Raw genomic sequence first — 20,256 nt, 5'->3', positions numbered from 1 at the left:
CGCTCCCCGCTTGCGCGGGGCCACTCCCGCCCGGGCTCGGCGCGGTGGCCCCGGGCTGTGCCCGCCGCGGCAGCCGCCCGGCTCGGCGCCTCCTGCCGGCTGCCGCCCGCCTGTCCCGGAGCGCCCGCGCCGCCGGCCGGTCCCGCTGCAGCGGCGGTGACAGCCGCGAGTTAGGCGGCGCGCGCTGCTCTCATGGCCAAGCCGCCGCCGCCGCCGCCCGAGCGTCCCCGGAGCCGGCGCGGCGGCTCCCTCTCACTCCGGGGGAGGGGCGCGCAGCGGAGACGGCACGGGCCGGCCGGCCGCCGCGGGAGTTGTCAACTTGATCCAAGTTGCGAGAGGGTGGAAGAGTGGGGTGCGGGGCAGCGGGAACGCCAGGAAGGGGCGACTCGCTCGGTGCAGGAGAGCGCTCCGCAACGTCTTGCAGCTGCCTCCGCGGTCTCGTGTCCCCCTGCCCTGCACTCCCCGCGGCTGTCACTCGGGCACCGGGCTCCGAAGTGCAGCGCCGCTTGCAAGTCGGAGCGCTCCCGGCCGCCTCTGAGACGGCTCCACACTCCGCGCTATATAACCCGCGACCGGGAAGAGCCGGCGGCGGCATCGGCCCTCCCTCGGCTCGGCCCTCCCCGCCCCCGGGCGCACCCCGCCCCCGGCCCAGCCCCCCGCCCGCTCGCCGCCCGCTCGCCGTCCGCCGAACCGCGGCGGGGCAGCCCCTCTCACATGGCCGTGGCCGCAGCCTCCAGCCCTCCTCGCACCTCCCTTCGCGGTTCACGCCCCCTGCCATGGGGTGTCCCGGCCTCCGCCTGCCAGGCCGGACGGTCGGCAGTGCCCCGGCCATCTTCCTTTGGCCGTCCGCTCCTCGCTTGTCCCCGTCTCGTCACTTTCGTTAACCAGGGGGCTCTGGGTGGCCCCGCCTGCGATCAGGCGCTGCGGAAGACAGCCCTGCAGGCTGGAGGAACGAAGAGAAGGACCTCGGCAGCGCGGCAACGGGCGTGCCGGTCTGCTACTGGGGTCGGCAAAGAGCCGAGAAGGCGGTCAAAAGCCGGCAGCAACTTCGAATCGTACCTAGCCCTTTGGAACGTAGGCCCAAAGGCTCTCAATTTCCCCGGCTGGAATCACCACCGCCGTGGTTCCCTGCCGACCCGGTCAAGCGTTGCCCTCCCGCCAGGCGGGCCGTGAAAGTGATGCATGCCGGGATTTGTAGTTCGCGCCCCGGCCGCGCGTCATTTGCATATATTACTGGGTAGAATTCGAGCCGTATCCTGTCAACGCAGCCCAGGGATTAGGACCCCGAGTAGTCAAGGTATCGGCACTCTTTGCTTTCATCATATTGATTAAATAGTCTAGCCAATGCATTAATTTTTCCCATACAGACTTTACTTGAAACTTGATCGTAAGAGGCTGAATCAGGCAGTTCTTAATTCTGCGTCTGCAATACGAGTTCTCAGTTCTGAGTTCTTTTCTGGCTTATCCTGGGACACCTATAAGCCGTGGGGCTTCACGCTCGCCGTCTTTAAGTGGACAGCGCGCATGCGCAAACTTCCTCTTTCCCGGCTGGAACCATGGAGGCTGCTAAGTAAGTTTCTCCTCGTCCTCTCGAGTATCCTCCTCCATCCCCGAAACCAGAGGCTTTTGTCTCACTCTCTCTCGTTCTGTTTGTAACGTGGCTCTTTGTCGACTTACCTGTGTGTTTGTGAAGTTGTGTGACACTCCTGCTGGTCTTAGGCTAAAATGGGCTTCAGGAGGCCTTGGGGCGGAGGTTTTGGAGTTACCGGGAACGAGGTGTGAGAGCTGAATATGTGCGGAACCGACAGGTTGTCCAGTCCCTCGTCTTTTGAAGGAGGCTCAGAATCTTTGAATGGGGTTCTTTTTCCTTAGCTGGCATTTGTCCGAAGCGTCCCTGCCGTCAGGTCTCTGCTTACAGCATATGGAGCTTGAGGCTTGAACCAGGGTTGTCGTTGGGGGTTTGTTTGGGGCTTTTTTTTTTTTTTTCTTCCTTGAGACTCTTAAGTCCTCTTAGACTCACATTCACTAATAGTCTAGGGATCAGTGTTTTGCGGCAGCCTTTTACTCTGCACGGTTTGCTTTCGGCATTTTTGTTGTCGTGGGACCCCGAGAGTGATGGTAGATTAAATGTGACTTTGTTATTTTTGTGACTCGTTTAAAGAAAGTGGTCCGTGTTAAAGGTAAAGATTACTGGCTTAGGAATTTCCCAAAATCTGCATCATACACCATAGCACGCTACAGCAGTTAAAAGTACGTTTGAAGTCAGTGGCCATAGTAGTGTTGAGAGCACTCTACAGAATGGGAGTGCTGCAGTGCTGTGAGCTTTCTGAACTAACGCTCTGTCTGCTTACGTTAGGGAGAAGAAAAAGAAGGTTCCTGCTGTGCCAGAAACCCTTAAGAAAAAGCGAAAGAATTTCGCAGAGCTTAAGATCAAGCGCCTGAGAAAGAAATTTGCCCAGAAGATGGTAAGTAAACTTTTTTGAGGCACCAAGTTAAGAAAAGGCCCTGTGCTTGAAAATGAGGTGAGTGTTTTTAACAAGGCTCGTTTACTTCAGCTGCTGAACCAGTGAGTGTGGTTAACTTAGAACGACCTTTCCAAAGGAACTTAGTTATCTCCCTCTTGCAGTGTTAACGCATATTGTGGTGAGAAAGCGTCAAGGGAAGGGTTTTCTTGGAAAGAACTCTGATACTGCTAGTTGTGTTTGGGAGCTAAAAAGCAGATGAATAACTGATGTTGGTTTTCAGCTTCGAAAGGCAAGGAGGAAGCTTATCTATGAAAAAGCTAAGCACTATCACAAGGAATACCGGCAGATGTACAGAACGGAAATTCGAATGGCTAGGATGGCAAGAAAAGCTGGCAACTTCTACGTACCCGCAGAACCCAAACTGGCATTTGTCATCAGGATCAGAGGGTAAGTTCAGTTTTTACTGCATTCTGGTTTTAAAGGGAAAGCTACACAATCCCAGCAAAATTTCACAGGACTTGTGGGGACCTTGGTTGTAAAACATTGGAATGAAAATATTTGGGTGGTGAGGAGAGTATTTTAGTGATTGTAAGCCCTGTGCCCAAAGTATCTATCCATTCTCGAATTGAGCACCGGAGTTCAGTGTCCTGGAGATTAACGTCAAAAGCAGTTAAATTGGAGCCTCATAAGTGCTATGACAAAGATGTATGCAAAACTAGAAGTAATAAGAGCGTTAGGGAAGGTTTTAAGTGTGAAAGGTATGTGTCAAGAGACAGTTTACTTGCAGGGGAGGCAAGTTGGCAGAGGTAATAGAATACAACTAACTAAAGGGAAAAGTGGTCTTTGTAACATGAGAGGATTCTTATTTAGGTGTGACACTTGTTACCCAAAATTGTAATAGTTAGTTTCTCGTCTTTTACTAGTAAAAATTCTGATAAAAGCTAAATGAATTTTTTGTGTTTTTTCATTGCAGTATCAATGGTGTGAGCCCAAAGGTTCGAAAGGTGTTGCAGCTTCTTCGCCTCCGTCAGATTTTCAATGGCACCTTTGTGAAGCTCAACAAGGCTTCAATTAACATGCTGAGAATTGTGGAACCATACATTGCATGGGGGTAGGTGTCTTTGATTTCTGTTTGGTAAACTGGCAGGTGTTTTGACAGTGATAGTCTTACTTGGTCATTTATATCTGTATTTTCATATTTAGGTACCCAAACCTGAAGTCAGTAAATGAATTGATCTACAAGCGTGGTTATGGCAAAATCAACAAGAAGCGAATTGCCCTGACAGATAACGTGTTGATTGCTCGATCTCTTGGTAGGTTCTGCCTCTTTGGGGAAAAATTATTACTATTAATTATAAAAGTTATTGTATCAGACAAAATGATATTTTTGGCATCTTGTGGCCTGACTTTTCTCACTATTACGAATCTTCCGTTACTCCCTACAATATTTATGAAAAATGGAAGGTATGATTTTGTTGGCTTGAGCTGTATCTTTGTAAATAAAGTCATGTATTTCCTTCTTCGTTACTTTACTCTTCATTTACTTCTAATTCTTTATGTCACAGCCTATCTTATGCCTTAAAAATTTAATAGTCTCAGAATAAACAGTTTTAGTAACCTTAAATCATCTTGAACATGTTCAGGCAAATACGGTATTATCTGCATGGAGGATCTGATTCATGAGATCTATACTGTTGGAAAACGTTTCAAAGAAGCAAACAACTTCCTGTGGCCCTTCAAATTGTCTTCTCCACGAGGTGGAATGAAGAAAAAGACTACCCATTTTGTAGAAGGTGGAGATGCTGGCAACAGGGAAGACCAGATCAACAGACTTATAAGAAGGATGAACTAAGGTGAGCAACTACATCCTGAAAGAAGTTTACTTAATACTGGAGGGAAAATGACTTAAATGCTGGTAAGGGTTTGGTTTGAGTTCTACGCAGTATTTAGTGGGGGGCGGAAATCAGCCATCATATATGATCGTAGTTGGTTTGGTTTCTCCTTTTGAGGACGTTTATGGAGAGAAGAAAAAGCCTTTTTTTTTTTCCTTCCTACTTAATAATGGCTGAATTGGTATTTCTTATAACTTCCTGGTTTATGTTAATTTTTAGTTATTAAGGTGTTTAATGGGTTTTTTTCCCTTCCTTTCAGGTATCTACCATGATTATTTTTGTAATCTGGTCAGTTAATAAACAGTGACTGCTTTCAAATTGAAATGTATTGTTTTGGTGACTTTTTCTTATCTTTCCTCTGCCGTCCCCTAACTATTGTGGCAAATCTTGGTATGACACAGTTAAGTCAAATCAACAGCCTGTTGTGTGTAAAACTTAGGGTCCAGTTTGTATCTTGTGAAAAACATTCCTGGGGTTTATTGAAGATTTTCCTGTACGAAGTCCTGATTTTTCACTTTTGAGTTGGCCAAAATGGGTCTATTCTAAGAAAGCCCATTTCACAGGCCTTTGTGCATGAGTAAAGGTTCAGTTTACGAATAAAAATCCGTTGCTGAAATTCCATTTTCTCAGGCTTTGGCTTGCCTATAAGGTAGTGAGTAAATGTGTCATTTTCTTTTTGCATTTCACTTTTACGTTTTTGCTTTGCATCTTCTACCCATACTTACGTGAGCTCCTAATAATTCCACTACATATTGTGTATATCATACACATTTCATATCAAGAAGGAAGAAATGAAATGTGCCCATGGATGCAATTTATTTGGAGCACCTAAAGAACTCATGAGAATACCAGTGAGCAAAAACTTGAAATAGAAAGGCTTTTATAAATAACATTAACTATATATATATATATTTTGCAGTACGCGGGCCTCTCACTGTTGTGGCCTCTCCCGTCGCAGAGCACAGGCTCCGGACGCGCAGGTTCAGCGGCCATGGCTCACGGGCCCAGCCGCTCTGCAGCATGTGGGATCTTCCCGCACCGGGGCATGAACCCACGTCCCCTGTATTGGCAGGCAGACTTTCAACCACTGCGCCACCAGGGAAGCCCCCCCTGTATGTTTTTATGTATCATCTCACCTAGGCTAGCAAACCTGAAAGTTTTAAGTGTAGTGTAATGGGAAGTATATATAATAAAAGTAAAAAGGTTTATGATTCTCACTGATTGTGCCAAGGGTATGATGCCATATGAAATAGATGCCCTATTCTTTTGATTTTGTTGCACCAGAATCATGACTTTTTAGTATTTGAAAGTTGCTAGACAAATACATTTAAATTCTTGGGTGTTGGAAGCTATTTGGATTAGTGAGTTTAAGGTCAGTGACTCCTGGAGGGAAATCAAGGTTATTGGTTTATAAAACCAATGTTACGTGTATACATGTCTATAGTGTTTTGCAAGAAATTTAATATCTTGGTAAACAGTTGGATCAATGTGTAACAAAATCATACATTAGTCTCTTGGTGGAGCCTAAAAGTCTTTTAAGTTTTGAAATGACCTGTTTTGTTTTACTGCTTTGGTAGGTAACTACACAGTATAGCCCACGAGTCTTTGCACATCCAGTATTCTGAACGGTAGGAGTGGCTCAGAAGAAAACATCTAATTACTGTAATAAAGTTGTTCAGGTGGCATATTGCTAACTACCTAGGCATGTAGGATTTGGAATAGTAATAGAAATGGCATTCTATATATGGGATGGTGGTATTTAATAATGTCTTTTTCAAAAAAATTAACTTTTTAAGTGCAGTTTTAGGTTCCCAGCAAAGCTGAGTGGAAAGTAGGGAGTCCATTACAGCCTCCTGCCCCTAAGCAGCCCGTCCCCCCACTCTCGACACTGAGTGGCACATTTTTTGCAGTCCATGGATGTTGACACATCATTACCCAAAATAGCAAAGACTGGTGAAGCTGGTGAGGGGGATAGGAAGATCTGTAGGTATATGGAGGGGAAAGAAACAGTGTCTGGGCTGTGCCTGTCCTCTGCAGACACGTTTGTTTTCAGTCCTGGGGATTCACTGTCCACATAGGTTCCGAATGTGGCTAGAGGACCAGAGGATAGGGAAATGTATGAGAGAGTTTGGAGGTGGGGAGGACATCTGGGCATATGGTAGAGAACTAAAGCAATGGGAATAAACAAAAAAAGCATGCTGTCAGGTGACAGTTACAGCTGTCAGATTGCTAGGGAGTAAATTGGGATAATCATTTGCCTTCACAGGATTGTAAGGATTAAAACTGAGCATGAGAATATTTTGTGAACTATTAGAACCTGTTGAAATGCACCTTAATATCTTATTTTACTTAAAAAACTCCCCTGAAAGTGGTGTCACTTTCTACAAGAGATCATTCACATGCACTAGAAGGCTAACCAACCTCTGATGAAAGTCTGGGCCACCCAGGTTCTACTTAGGCAAAGATTCACTTCACATAAGTACATTGCCTTTTTGTACCCTTCAGAGTTCCAGCTTTATTAGGTCTTCCCCTATAGCTACCCTAGTTGAGTTGTCTGTTCCCGGTGCTTCCTGGTCTTCCTTATCTTTGAAGGTTCCTTTGTAGTAAACTGGATTAAGAATGCTGGCTCTGGAGCCAAACTGCATGAATTCATATCCAGCGTCCACTTAATAGTTTGAGCCATTAAATTACTTCACCTCTGGTTCCTTACCAGCAAAATGGGGGAAATAATAGTACCGAATTTCATAGGGTTTTAGTGAAGATTAAATATGTCAGGTCATGGAAAATGCTTAGGGCAGTGCCTGGCCCAAAGTGCTAAGTAAATGCTGTCTACTGTGTAGCTTGAGCACTTAGCAGGGGTGTACAAAGGAAAGTAGCTCCTGCTTTCTTGTGTTAATGGGCAAGATAGACAACACAAATGTCATGAGTGCTACACAAGGATGGCTAGGGTGTGACAGATTCTTGAAGTGTCATTGGGGACCATCTGCAGGGAAGACAGACAACTTTCTGTTCCCGCTGTTTTCCTTTACAGATTTGGTATCAAACTAGCCAGAATATACACGTGCCTCTCATTCAAGTGCTCCCTTCTCTTCAGCAGTTAACTTTTTTTTTTTTTTTTTTGCGGTACGCGGGCCTCTCACTGCTGTGGCCTCTCCCGTTGCGGAGCACAGGCTCCGGACGCGCAGGCTCAGCGGCCATGGCTCACGGGCCCAGCCGCTCCACGGCATGTGGGATCTTCCCAGACCGGGGCACGAACGAACCCGTGTCCCCTGCATCGGCAGGCGGACTTCAACCACCGCGCCACCAGGGAAGCCCCAGCAGTTAACTGTTTCAGGTGGGCGCTTTTCCATCCCACCCAGTGCCTGACGTGACATGTACGAGGCACTAAGTATTTGTTTTCTATCACTGCTGTCACCGATTACCACAAATGTAAGTGACTTAAAACACAAGTTTAGTGTCTTAACAGCTTTGAAGGTCAGAAGTTCAAAATCAGTTTCACTGTGCTAAATCAAGGTGTCAGCAGGCCTTCCTGCCTTCCAAAGCCTCTAGGGGAGAATCCGTTTCCTTGCCGTTTCCAGTTTCTAGAAGCTGCTTAGAATTCTTGGCTTGTAGCCCCTTCTCCATCTTCAAAGTGTAATCTCTGTTTCCATCCTTCCATCATCTCTGGCTCTGATCCTCCTGCCTCCCTCTTTTATGGGCTTTTGTGATGATGTTGGGCCACCCAGATAATCCAGGATAATTCTCCATCTCAAATTCCTTAATACTGAATATAAGTACATCTGCAAAGTCTACATAAGGTAGCATATTCACAGGTTCTAGAAATTAGGGCAGGGAGATATTTGAGAGGGCCATTCTTTGATCTTTAATTTGTGGCTCCCAGCTATATTTTTTTCTTCTTCCTCAAAAATGTCAAGCTTCTAATGTACAGTCTTGGCACTTGAAATCTTGTGTCTGGAACACTCGGCCCTGAGGAGGAGGTCTGTGTACTTGGCTTTTTCGTTCTGGATAAGGATCTCTGACATCTCTTCATGTAACCTTGTTTTTTGTTTTTGTTTTTTTATAGCATCTTTTACTATCAGAAATAATTTTTTCATTTACTTGTTATCTATTACTTTTCCCAGCCACTGAAGATTTGAGTATGTATCAGGTTTGAGTCTTAGCCTTCTCTATTCCAGCAGTTAGAACAATGCCTAGTGCATTGCAGGTCCTTTGCTTTTTTGATTGAGTGAATCAAGCCTTTTATGGACAATAGCCATTTAAAATTTTTCATCTCCAGTGTTAGCACATTTTAGTCCTTGGGTGTTTGGGTGGGGAATGGTGAGAGGAGGAGTGGAAGCTTATGGAGATTAGATAGATATTTTTTTACTCAGGAGGACTTGGGAAAATGAGGTTTATCGGGTAGGGGTAATAGTATGTGAAAATATGTTAGAGAAATATACGAGATGGTTCCTGCTGTGAGGATTAGCAAGTTTCACAGAGGAGGTCGAATTTGGGCACCTGGTGGTAGAACAGCATGAGCCAAGGCAGAGAGTTGGGTAAGAGTGTCAGTGAGGGGTTTGATAGCCAAGAGGAGGGGATAGCAAACTCAAAACAGACTGATTTAATAATAAACATTTGATCATATATTGAGGGCTAGTGTACACTTAATCCACCTTATCCTGGTTGGGTGGGTCTCCACTGTGACTGCAACTCCAGAACTGAATTCGTAATTGGTTTGGGGATGGGCCCAGGCATTTTCCCTTTAAAGTCTCCATGTGATTTTTAATGTGCAGCCTATTCTATTAGGGAAGTATACCACTGTCCCCATTTTTTAGACGAGGGGCTAACTTTCCCGACTTCCAGGGTCACACAACTAAGTGGTTAGGTTCCAGGTCTAATTTGAGCTGGTTTTCTTAACCAGAGGAGCTAGGAAAGGTTAGTATCAAACTTAATGAAAACAAAAGTGGTGTGCTGAGAGCAGTTTCAGGAGTTCTGTGGGATCCGAAACCATCTTACCAGGGCTAAGTTTGCAGCCCTAGCGGAGGGGTCAAGACGTGAAGACAGGGTTTGGAACAACTTGGTAAGAGTATACATAGGCTAAGCCACTACTGTCTGAGTCAGGCCGCTAGGCTTCCCAGCTAGGGAGGATACGTGCGCTGAGCCTTTCACGGAAGAACCTGGACAGTGGAGGCGTAGAACGCGGAATCCGGGAGCGCACGATGAGGGAACTCGGGAAGGCTACGGCACTTGCCGAAGCTTGCTCTAGTCAGGTCCTGCTGGTCCACTCTCATCAGTACTCTGGAGAGCCTGGTTAGTTTGAATCTTAAAAATGCAACCCAGAGAACCGAACCTCACCAACCTTGTCCAACTGCCCACTACCCACCCTGTCTACAGTGGGTGGCGCCACTTTCGTGCCGCACTGACCTGGTGTCACGACTGGGGCTCGTTTCCGCAGCCTCCTGCCACCCCACTCCCTGCAGCCGTGACTCCGACTGCGGCGGCCCCCTACAGTAGTCCAGTGAGTCCTAGCGGTCTCCCCGCCGCCCAGGCACCATCCTGGCGCGGCAACCTGACTTGACCCCCAGAGTCCTGCGGGACGGCGCCCGGTGACCGCTCGGAAGGCATCCCGGAAGCTACGGGCGCCTAGCAACGGGCGCGCATCGGCGGGGCAGGGGGCGAGCCGCGCTCACGAGTGTCGTCGGGCTGCTGGCCACTGAGCATGATCGTCCGGAGAGCGGCGCCCAAGCGAGCGCGCGCGAGCGCGCGGGCGCCCGCCCCGCCCCGCCGCCGCAATCAGCCCAGCGGCTCTGCAGGTCTGGGCCGGGGCTTCGGCTCAGCTCCGGGCCGCCACTGGCTCCCGCGCTGCCCGGTGCCCCCGCCCCAGACCTGGGCGCCGCCGCCGCGGGCCAGGCCGGAGAAGAAGCCCCTCCCCTCCACGGCGGAGCTGCGGGGACAGTGAGTGCGACCGGTCCCGGGGAACCCTGGCCAGGGGCGTGCCGGCGGTGGAGGGGACGGGGGAGGCCGGGTCAGGTCTGAAGGGGAGGTGGGTCCCTGAGGTCAGTTGGCTCGGCCCCCTCCCAAGAAGGGCATCTATTCTAGTGACGCACACGGGTCTCCCCAAGGGTCCTCGTGACGCTCTTGGAGGAGGGCTGGCGGGGAGGCCGGGGCTGAGGACCTGACGGAGGCTGCGGGCGGCTCGGGTGCAGGAGTATATAGACTTAAGAGGTGAAAGCCCTCTTTAGTTTCTGGTCCTTTCTTTACTTTCTAACACTTCTTACAGTTAATTTAGTATTTATTCTCTTTTCATTTGTTTTTGGTCATCAGTGGAATATATGGATTCTTTTGAGTAATTGCTTTTTTCACTTAAGATGTGGAGAATACCTTTCACAGCAGTTTACTTAGGTCTTCATTGAATATTTCATAGGTGTGTCACATAGATGTATGATTATATGGTATAGATGTATCATAATTTATGTAACCATTTCTCCTGAAGATCGCTTCCAATTTTTCCTTATTACAAACAATGCAACAATGAGCATTCTTACACATGGGAACAGTTCTATAAAGTGAATTCCTTGAAGCAGAATTGCTGGGTCAGATGTATGTACGTTAAAAAATTTTGGTGGGATCTTGCCTTCCAAAAAGTCTTTACTGATTAACATGTCCATCAACAGGCTGTGGTGAAAAAAATCTGTGTTTATTATCGTCTAAAAAACAAATCAATATCTCCCATTAATTGAGTGTTTATTACATGCCCAGCACTGTGCTGAACGTTTTGCATGCATTTTACTTTTATTTTTCTTTTATAAATTTATTTATTTATTTTTGGCTGTGTTGTGTCTTTGTTGCTACGCACAGGCTTTCTCTAGTTGCCGCGAGCGGGGGCTACTCTTCCTTGTGGTGTGCGGGTTTCTCATGATGGTGGCTTCTCTTGTTGTGGAGCACAGGCTCTAGGTGCGTGGGCTTCAGTAGTTGTGGCTCGTGGGCTCGGTAGTTGTGGCTCGCGGGCTCTAGAGCGCAGGCTCAGTAGTTGTGGCACACGGGCTTAGTTGCTCCGCGGCATGTGGGATCTTCCTGGACCAGGGCTCGAACCTGTGTCCCCTGCATTGGCAGGCGGATTCGTAACCATTGCACCTCCAGGGAAGCCCCTGCATGCATTTTATTTTTTTATTTTATTTTATTTTTTTAACTTCAAAAGTAGCATTTTTAATTTTTGTGGTAATTTTCAAAGCCACAAAATCCTGCATGCATTTTAAAATTTAATACTCACTAACCCTGTGAGAGTCAGAGGCACTATTATTTTCTTCATGACCCCATGGTTATGCAGCTATTGAAGTGCAGAGCCACGATTAGAATCCTGGTTCATTTAACTGCAATGCTTATGTTCTTTGTCGGATCTGAATTCCTGGTGAGTAATTGACTGGGCATTGTGTTTCATTGGGTTGTTTGAGGATTAAAAGAGATCGTGCGTTTGCTGTTACAGTATTGTTAATATGTAGTTCCTTTCTCTACTAACTCCTGTAGAATTGGACATGGTCCGGTTCTTCCTACAATTCTGGTTCCTCTGGATCATTTGCCTTTCCCAGTCACTTTTCTGCCTTTTCTTTATCTTCCTGGCTTGCATATATTTTAAAGGAATCTGGTTTTCTTCTCCCTGGAAAATCTCCTTTGCCAACTTTATCCAATCTCTGGCCTTAATTCTCACCAGTAAATCGATAACTCTTAAAAGCTTCATCTCCCAACCAAACCTATAGTCTTCAATATCCCTATAGCTTAGATCCAGGTTATATATCTCCACCTGAATGTCCTAGACTAATCTTATCTAAAACTGAGCTGCTTGTTGCCCTCCACCCCCAGACTCGCACTTTCTCTGGATTGAATTCATGCTTCCGTAATTCTTTTGGTCACCCTAGTTCACAGCCTCAGTCATCTGTGACTCTTTTTCTCCTTTCCTGAACATCCAATATTCAGTCAATTGTCAGTGTTGTCAAATTCTCTCCACTACTCTAATTTAAGCACTCTGAACTATTATATGTAGTCTCTTAACCTGGCTCCAGTCTCTGCCATCTTAATCTTCCTGAAGCATGACTGTGAATATGCCACACCTCTGTTCGAAAACCCTCATGCCTTCTCATTGCTAAAAGAGAAAGTGCACGCCACTTTGGCCGGCGTTCAAATGCGTCTGTGGTCCTGCCTCGGTGCTGAACCCCTCCTCCACTCTCCAAGGCAGCTTTCGCATCTTTACCTTTTCCAGCAGGGCCTCTACCCACATTTCTATCTAAATGTCATTGTCTAGTTTCTTCCAAGTCTTTTTTGAACCCCCTTGTGAAAGTTACATCTCTCTCCTTTGAACTCCTCAGATGTGAGATGCTGTATATCTGTCCATTTAGCTCCCCTAAGGCTGTAATGTGACACTTTGCCTTATACTATAGTTGCATGAGTGGCTATGGTTTTTCCTTTTGGACTGGAAAATCTGTGAAGGCAGAATCTCTAGTTTGCCTTTGTATTTGTCATGCACATGGCACATAGACTTGCAGATAGTATATGCTTAGCGAATGTATTTGAGTAAGTGAGCTAACATATTCACCCTTGGGAATAAAAAATTGCATGTATTAGGGTATTGATAGCTATAACGACAAACAGTCCCCAACGTTTTAGTGATTTAGGATACAGAACTTGAGTTCTTGCTCACATAACAGTTCCAAGGCAGGTGTTCCTGGTCAGCAGGCAGCTTTCTTCCCATTGGTAGTAGGACCCAGGCTCTGCCATTCATTAGCTTCACTATGGGCTAACTGCGGCCAGCAGGCTGGGAAGGGGGAAGTATGGAGAAAGCAGGCCTGGGGGAATTCCCTGCCGGTCCAGTGGTTAGCATCCTGACTCTCACTGTCATAGGGCCTGGGTTCAGTCCCTGGCCGGGGAACTAAAATCCCACAAGCTGCGTGACCTCAAAAAAAGAAAAAAAAAAGCAGACCTGCTTCTGAAGTTTCTTGCACAAAGTGTCACACGTTGCATTCACTCCCATTCCAACCACAAGGAGGTAACCACTTTCTAGGAACAACTGTGTTCTCCGGAGGAACAAGAATTTTGGGCATCCAGTCTACTCTGCCACAGTCCATTTCTGTTTATCAAAACCCGTGGGACTTGGCTTGAACAACCCTTGCTCATAAACGACAGCAAAACTCTCCTTCTTCCCCAGTCTGGTTAGGTCAGCAAAGGCCCTGTTGTCCCACAAAATCTAAACACAGTTTTATCATCAATATGTATTATAGTGAAGTGTAAGTGTTTGGTTACTTTGTTCCCCCTGTAGACTGTACGCTTTTGCATCATAATCATTTTTGTATTGCACCTCCTAGCACAATGACTGGCATTGCAAATATATAAATAACTAGCTTTCTCAAAGGATCTACAACTTGCCTTTCCTTATGTTCACTTGATGATTATTTTGGTTTAATCAAAGCTAAAAATAAAGATAATCTTACCATCTGCTCTTTGATGTTGGGCTGTTTTCAGCCTTTTTGCTTTTCTATTATAAAAAATGTAGGATTTGACATCCTTGAAGGTAAATATTTGGATGTATCGTTGATTGTTCCTTTAGGATAAACTCCTGGAAGTGAAATTGCTGAGTCAAAAGTATATAAAATTATAAGGACATATGTATTGCTAGATTGCTCTCTGGAACTATACTAATACTTCCACTGAAACCTTACGAGAGTAGCTGTTTCCTTGAACCCCATCTTACACTGTCTAGGAGTAGAGAAAAAAAATTTTTGCTATTTTCAGGGCAAAAGTTGTAGCTCATTATATTATTTTGCTTTTTTTTGAGTATTAGTGAGGGCAAACTTTTATTGACCATTTTTTTCTGTAATGAGTTATCTGTTCTTTAATAAACACAGTATCTTGGGGTCCACTTTCCTATTGATTTTTAAGTATCTTTACATACAAGAGAAATTAAATTCTTCAGTTCTTTATGTCATCGTTTGAAAAGCTATTCTGGGAACTTCTGGTCAGTGTGGCAGAGGAAGCGGACATGAAGAAACTCCATACTGCTTCCATATATTTCAAATGCGGGGTAAAGTATATTAAGATAATTTATGGCCATGTGGCTGAGCTAGGAACCAAGAGGAGGAAACCCCCAGGTGGCAGAAATGAGGGAATGCTCACACAGGAAGGCAGCGTTGAGCATCTGCTGAGAGCTGGGAGTCACAAAGGAGTACTGTTCCAGTTACCATGGATGCATCACAAACTTCTCCAAAACTTAGTGGTGCAAAACAACCCTTTATTGTGCTCATGGATTCTGTGGGACAGTGCAGGAATTTGGACAGTGAACGGCAGGGACAGCTTGGCTCTGTTTCACCATGTCTGGGGCCTCAGATGGAAGATTTGAAGGCTCGGGGCTGGAATCACCTGCAGGCTCACTCACTCCTATGTCTGGTGGCTGATCCTGGCTGCGGACTGAGACCTGAGCTGTGGATGTCAGATGGAACCTTTCTACGGTGGCCTCTTCCTATCACTTATCTTCCTCACAAAATGGTGGCCGGGTTTCAAAGGTGAGTGTCCTGAGAGAGTTAGCTAGTGGAGATCGTATCATCTTTTTTCTTTTCGGTACACGGGCCTCTCACTGTTGTGGCCTCTCCCGCTGCGGAGCACAGGCTCCGGACGCGCAGGCTCAATGGCCATGGCTCACGGGCCCAGCCGCTCCGCGGCATGTGGGATCTTCCCAGACCGGGGCACGAACCCATGTCCTCTGCATCGGCAGGTGGACTCTCAACCACTGCGCCACCAGGAAAGCCCCGAAACTGTATCATCTTTTATGGCCCAGCCTTGAACATCACAGTGTCAATTCTACTGCATTTTATTGACTAAGGAAGTTAGTTTCAGAGAAAGGAACACAGACCTCACCTCTTGATGGAGGAGTGTCAACGTCATATTGAAGGAAGAACTTGCAGAGATGATATATATTAGTGCATCCTTCTTTGGAAAATGCAACCTGCCACAAGTACCTTGACACAGAGATGATAACTAGAAAAATACCCCTCATTGGCCTGGGGAGGCTGTAAGGAAGCTTGCCGTCCACTTGAACTATAGTAGGAAAGAGTCAGCTGCTAGACATTAGAGCATCATACCCTGCACCAGCTCAAGTCTGAGGTCTGAATTCACATTACTATATGACTTAGGGACCACAGTCTAAGAAACTGGCATATTAACTGGCCTGACACCTCTGAAACCCAGGGCCAAGTAGAGACCAATGGGAAGCATACAGAGAGATGTATAGCAGTTTCCACAACTCAGGGAACACTGAACTCCTGTAGATAGCAATCTCTCTAAAGATGAGCTCGCAGTCAAAGATTACAAATCATATAAGGAAAGGGAACCACAAGGAAGGAGACTTGGTGAATGCAGCAAATGGGAAAACTAAAAATAATAGACATCTTGGAAAAAAAATTTATATTTTTCAAGGAGAGGAAGGAATGGAAACCGTAAGGCAAGAATGGGACAGTATGAGTAAGAACAGGAGAGATCTAGGGCTGCATATTTACCCTGACAGGGAAAGAAGAAGCACTGAGTCAACCAGGACCTCCTGGACCCCAGGTATTCGTTGACTCTTGTCCTATAACAATAACAGTCATGATATTATGATATGATTATAATTATGATTATGATAATAATAGCAGCTGTCGTTTGTTTCTATGTATAAAAATACCTTACTGTGGTCTGAACTGAAGATTCTTCTTTGAGAATTAGAGCAGTGCACTGGGCATTTAGCTAGGTGCTTTTCTTAAATTCCCTTTAACTTCACAATAACTCTGTAAGGCAGAGATTATCATTCCCTAGCTAGGGAGACTGAGGCACAGAAAGGTTAACAAGAAAATAAGTGGGTTTTTTCCATCCAGGATTGGGTGACAGGCATGGGGAAGGAACAGAGGTCTTTAGGGTGTATAGGTGGGTGTGGATATATTGTAGAAGCTATTGCTTTTTTCTTTCTTTTTTTTTTTTTTTTTTGCTGTACGCGGGCCTCTCACGGTTGCGGCCCCTGCCGCTGCGGAGCACAGGCTCCAGACGCACAGGCTCAACGGCCATAGCTCACGGGCCCAGCCGCTCCGCGGCATGTGGGATCCTCCTGAACCGGGGCACGAACCCGCGTCCCCTGCATCGGCAGGCGGACTCCCAACCACTGCGCCACCAGGGAAGCCCCTAAGCTATTGCTTCTTTATTTCTTCATTTCTTTTTTTTTTATTATTAGTTTATTTATTTATATTTGGTTGCTTTGGGTCTTCGTTGCTGCGCGCGGGCTTCCTCTAGTTGTGGCGAGTGGGGGCTACTCTTCGTTGTGGTGCGCGGGCTTCTCATTGCAGTGGCTTCTCTTGTTGCGGAACACGGGCTCTAGGCGCGCGGGCTTCAGTAGTTGTGGCTCGGGGGCTCTAGAGCACAGGCTCAGTAGTTGTGGCGCATGGGCTTAGTTGCTCCGCGGCATATGGGATCTTCCCAGACCAGGGATCGAACCCATGTCCCCTGCATGGGCAGGCAGACTCTTAACCACTGCGCCACCAGGGAAGTCCCTATTTCTTCATTTCTTAAATCACAGGCTAGTGTGTTCTTAACTTAGAGAATGCTTAAGTAACTCTTCCGGTGAGTTGAATATTTAAACACAAATGGGCTAATTAACTGCTTATGAATTTTGGGAAATGGGAAATACTTGTGTCCAGATAAGAACTTTGCATACAGTTTTAGCAGTTACTTTCCCTAGTATTTTGCATGCTTCTTATTTTTAATTTTGCTAGAGCTTAATCTTAATACTTTTTAAACTGCTTTCCCTTGTCCATCTCTCCTCCCTCCTAAAAAAAAAAAAGAGCAAGAATTTGATAAAATTAATAGTTATTTTTTTTGTTCCTTGTTATATACACATTAGAGGTAAAGCATTTAACCCTCCCAAACCTCAGTTGTTTAATTCAAAAATTAGAAGATTAGGTCTCTTACTGGTCTGTAAATCAGTGATTTCTGTTGAACCAGTCCTTAATTTTCAAGTAAGAATTGCAATTCAGACAGCAGTAAGATATTCTTCTTATACAGATGTATAGACCTGACTGAAAACCTATGCTTACCCTACTAAATTTCCAATGACTTTCACTTATCTCCTTCCTCATCTTTAGATTTTGGCTTGTGGATGTGGGAGTATGGACAATTCTAATTCCAGGAGTTCTTCCATAAGAGTGGATTTTTACTGCAATGACCGAGGCTGTTTTTATTTTTTTATCTGTTTGTTTATTTACTTAGGCTGCACTCTGCAGCTTGTGCATCTTCCCCAGCCAGGAATTCAACCCGGGCCCTCAGGCAGTGAGAGCCCAGAGTCCTAACCACTGGACTGCCAGGGAATTCCCAACCGAGGCTGTTTTTAAAAATAGAGGTTTTAAATAGTTGTTTTTCATTTCACTGAACAATTTTATTCTCCATCACTAAGAAATTAAAGATCTTCTTCATACTATAGGTTCTTAATGAAAGTTCCTATATTAACCTCAGCAACTTTTCATTAACATGCTGGTGTTACTTCAGTGTGTTCAGTCTCTGTTAACAGGTACCTCTTACCTTCTTAGTACTTTCAAAACTAAAGATAGATCTAACCAGATTTCTGTTGAAGCCACCTTTTATTACATTTAAAACATTTTGGTTAAGGATTCTGCTTTTAAAAGCAATATGCTTAAGGGACTTCCCTGGCAGTCCAGTGGTTAAGACTCTGAGTTTCCAAAGCACGGGGCACAGGTTCGATCCCTGATTGGGGAACTAAGAAGACTAATCCGGTAAAAGCTAAAGCTTCTTGATGCCTGCTCCGTTCCAGGTGCTGTATTAAGTGGTCGTATCATGTGATCCTTCACGAGCTGGGTTGTTGATGTTGCATCATTGAAAGAGGCAGTGGTACATGCGGGCAGAGCCTAGAGGAACACTTCGTAGATCGTTCTTTGAATCGACTTACGTGTATTAAGTGCTCGGAAAGGTCCGATGGATGGATGAATTTATCATGTGACAGGGCCCCTGGAAGAGTCTGTGGCCCACATAATGGAGGGGGGCTTCGCCACTGTTTGCCATCAATATAGATTCTGCTGTATTGATTATTCAAATTTTTCCACTGGGCTTGGAAAAATTCTCTATTATAACAGAGACTGTGGTTACAATGTGGATTATTGTAGTAGTATTTGACCTATAGTTAACGGATCAGTTTTCATCTTGATTTTATATTTTAGGAGAGCAACGACTTATTGTCTGTTTTTAAAGAGTTGTGACATAACGACCCCAAATCTGTCATACTCTGATACCTTTTGCTCAAATTCTGCTGGACCATTACTAAATAGGTCCTGTATTATGTTATCAGACATGGAGGGAGGGAAAGACATGTTCACATGTTTAAATAGATATTTTGCCTTAGCCGGTGTGGCAGGACTGCTAAAGTTTTCTCACAGCGCCTGTTCCCTCGTCTTTCTCGTAAAAGGACCCCTGATTTTTCAGCTGGGTACATGATTCCCAGAATGGAAGATATTTTGTCACTTCCTTTTACAGCTCGCTGTGGCCACGTGACTACGTTCTGACCAATGGGATGTAAGCAGAATTGTGTGTATGACTTCCGAGAAGTGACTTTAAAGGGATGGAGAATGCCTCTCTCTTTTCCCTTCCTTCTCTCTGTAAGCTGGAGCTCAGTTTGGTATTTTTTTAACCGTGGAGAGTGCCCAGCGTATCCAAAGGTAGCAGGTGGTGGATAATAAAATCCAGTGTCCCAGCCCCTGAGCTGTGACAGTTAGCAACTCGCGGCTGACCTTCTCTCATCTCTACTCTCACTGTCGCCCTCTCACACCCGTTGTATTGAAGCAAATCGCAAACATTTAATCATTTTATCCATAAACATTTCAGTATGTCTCTCTAAAGATAAGAATTCTTTTAAAAACGCAAACCACTATTTTCAAAACAAAACCCACTATTACACCTTAAAACATTAATTGTAATCCCTTAATGTTACCAAAGATCCAGTCAGTGCTCACATTTCCATGATGGTCTCATAAAGTATCTTCTTCTTTTTTTTTTTAACAGTTTATCCAAATGAAGTCCATACATTGTACCTGTTTGCTATGTCTCGTCTCTGTTAATCTATGTATTATCCCTCCCATCTCTCTATTTATTTATAACAATTTATTGGTTGAAAGAACAAGAGTATTTGTCACACGTCGAAACTCCACAATCCGTTATTGCTGACTGCATCCCTGTGATGCCATTTCATATGTTCCTTTGTGCTCTATGTTTTTTTCTAAATGGATAGTTAGATCTAAAATCTTGGTCAGCGTCATGTTTGTTTGTTTTGGCAAGAACTGCCTTTGATTAACATTGCTGTATCTGTCCGGAAATTATACACACACACACACACACACACACACACACACACACACACACATACGTGTATATATATATAGATAGAGAGAGAGAGAGAGAGAGAGAGAGAGAGGGATTTCAAGGAACTGGCTTATGGGATTATGGGGGCAGACTGGCTGGAAACTCTCAGGCACAAATTAATATTGCAGTTTTGAGGTAGAATTTCCTTCCTCAGGGAAAACTCAGTTTTGTTTTTAAGGCTTTCAACTGGTTAGACAAGGTCCACCTAGATTTTTGAGGGTAATCTCCTTTACTTAAAATCAACTGGCTGTAGGTGTTCCCCACATCTACAAAATACCTTCACAGCAACACCTAGATTAGTGTTTAATTCAATAGCTGGGTTCTAGAGCCTAACCAAGTTGGCACATAAAATTAACCATCACAATTGCCAAGATCCGTTAATGAATTAAGGTTTGCAAGACTATAACACTGTAATACTATCATTTCTTCATTTAGTAGCTGGGATACTCTGTGAAGAGAAACTTCCCTATTATCACTCATGTGGATAAATA

General features: G+C 45.3%; 1 protein-coding gene across 1 annotated transcript; it reads left to right on the top strand.

Moving 5' to 3' along the window:
• Positions 1-1,524: 1,524 nt before the first annotated feature.
• On the top strand, positions 1,525-4,681 carry RPL7 (ribosomal protein L7; the record flags this gene model as incomplete). The annotated part of the gene is given in 8 exon segments (XM_081258163.1): positions 1,525-1,537; positions 1,540-1,570; positions 2,357-2,465; positions 2,746-2,912; positions 3,439-3,576; positions 3,669-3,778; positions 4,109-4,318; positions 4,617-4,681. Coding segments are annotated over 7 exon segments (777 nt in total). The 3' UTR covers position 4,318; positions 4,617-4,681.
• Between the last annotated feature and the right edge of the window lie 15,575 nt (positions 4,682-20,256).

The sequence above is a fragment of the Mesoplodon bidens genome (genome assembly GCF_964165515.1).
Source record: "Mesoplodon bidens genome assembly, chromosome: 16".
NCBI lineage: Eukaryota > Metazoa > Chordata > Mammalia > Artiodactyla > Ziphiidae > Mesoplodon > Mesoplodon bidens.
This window is presented reverse-complemented; position numbering and strand designations above follow the sequence as displayed.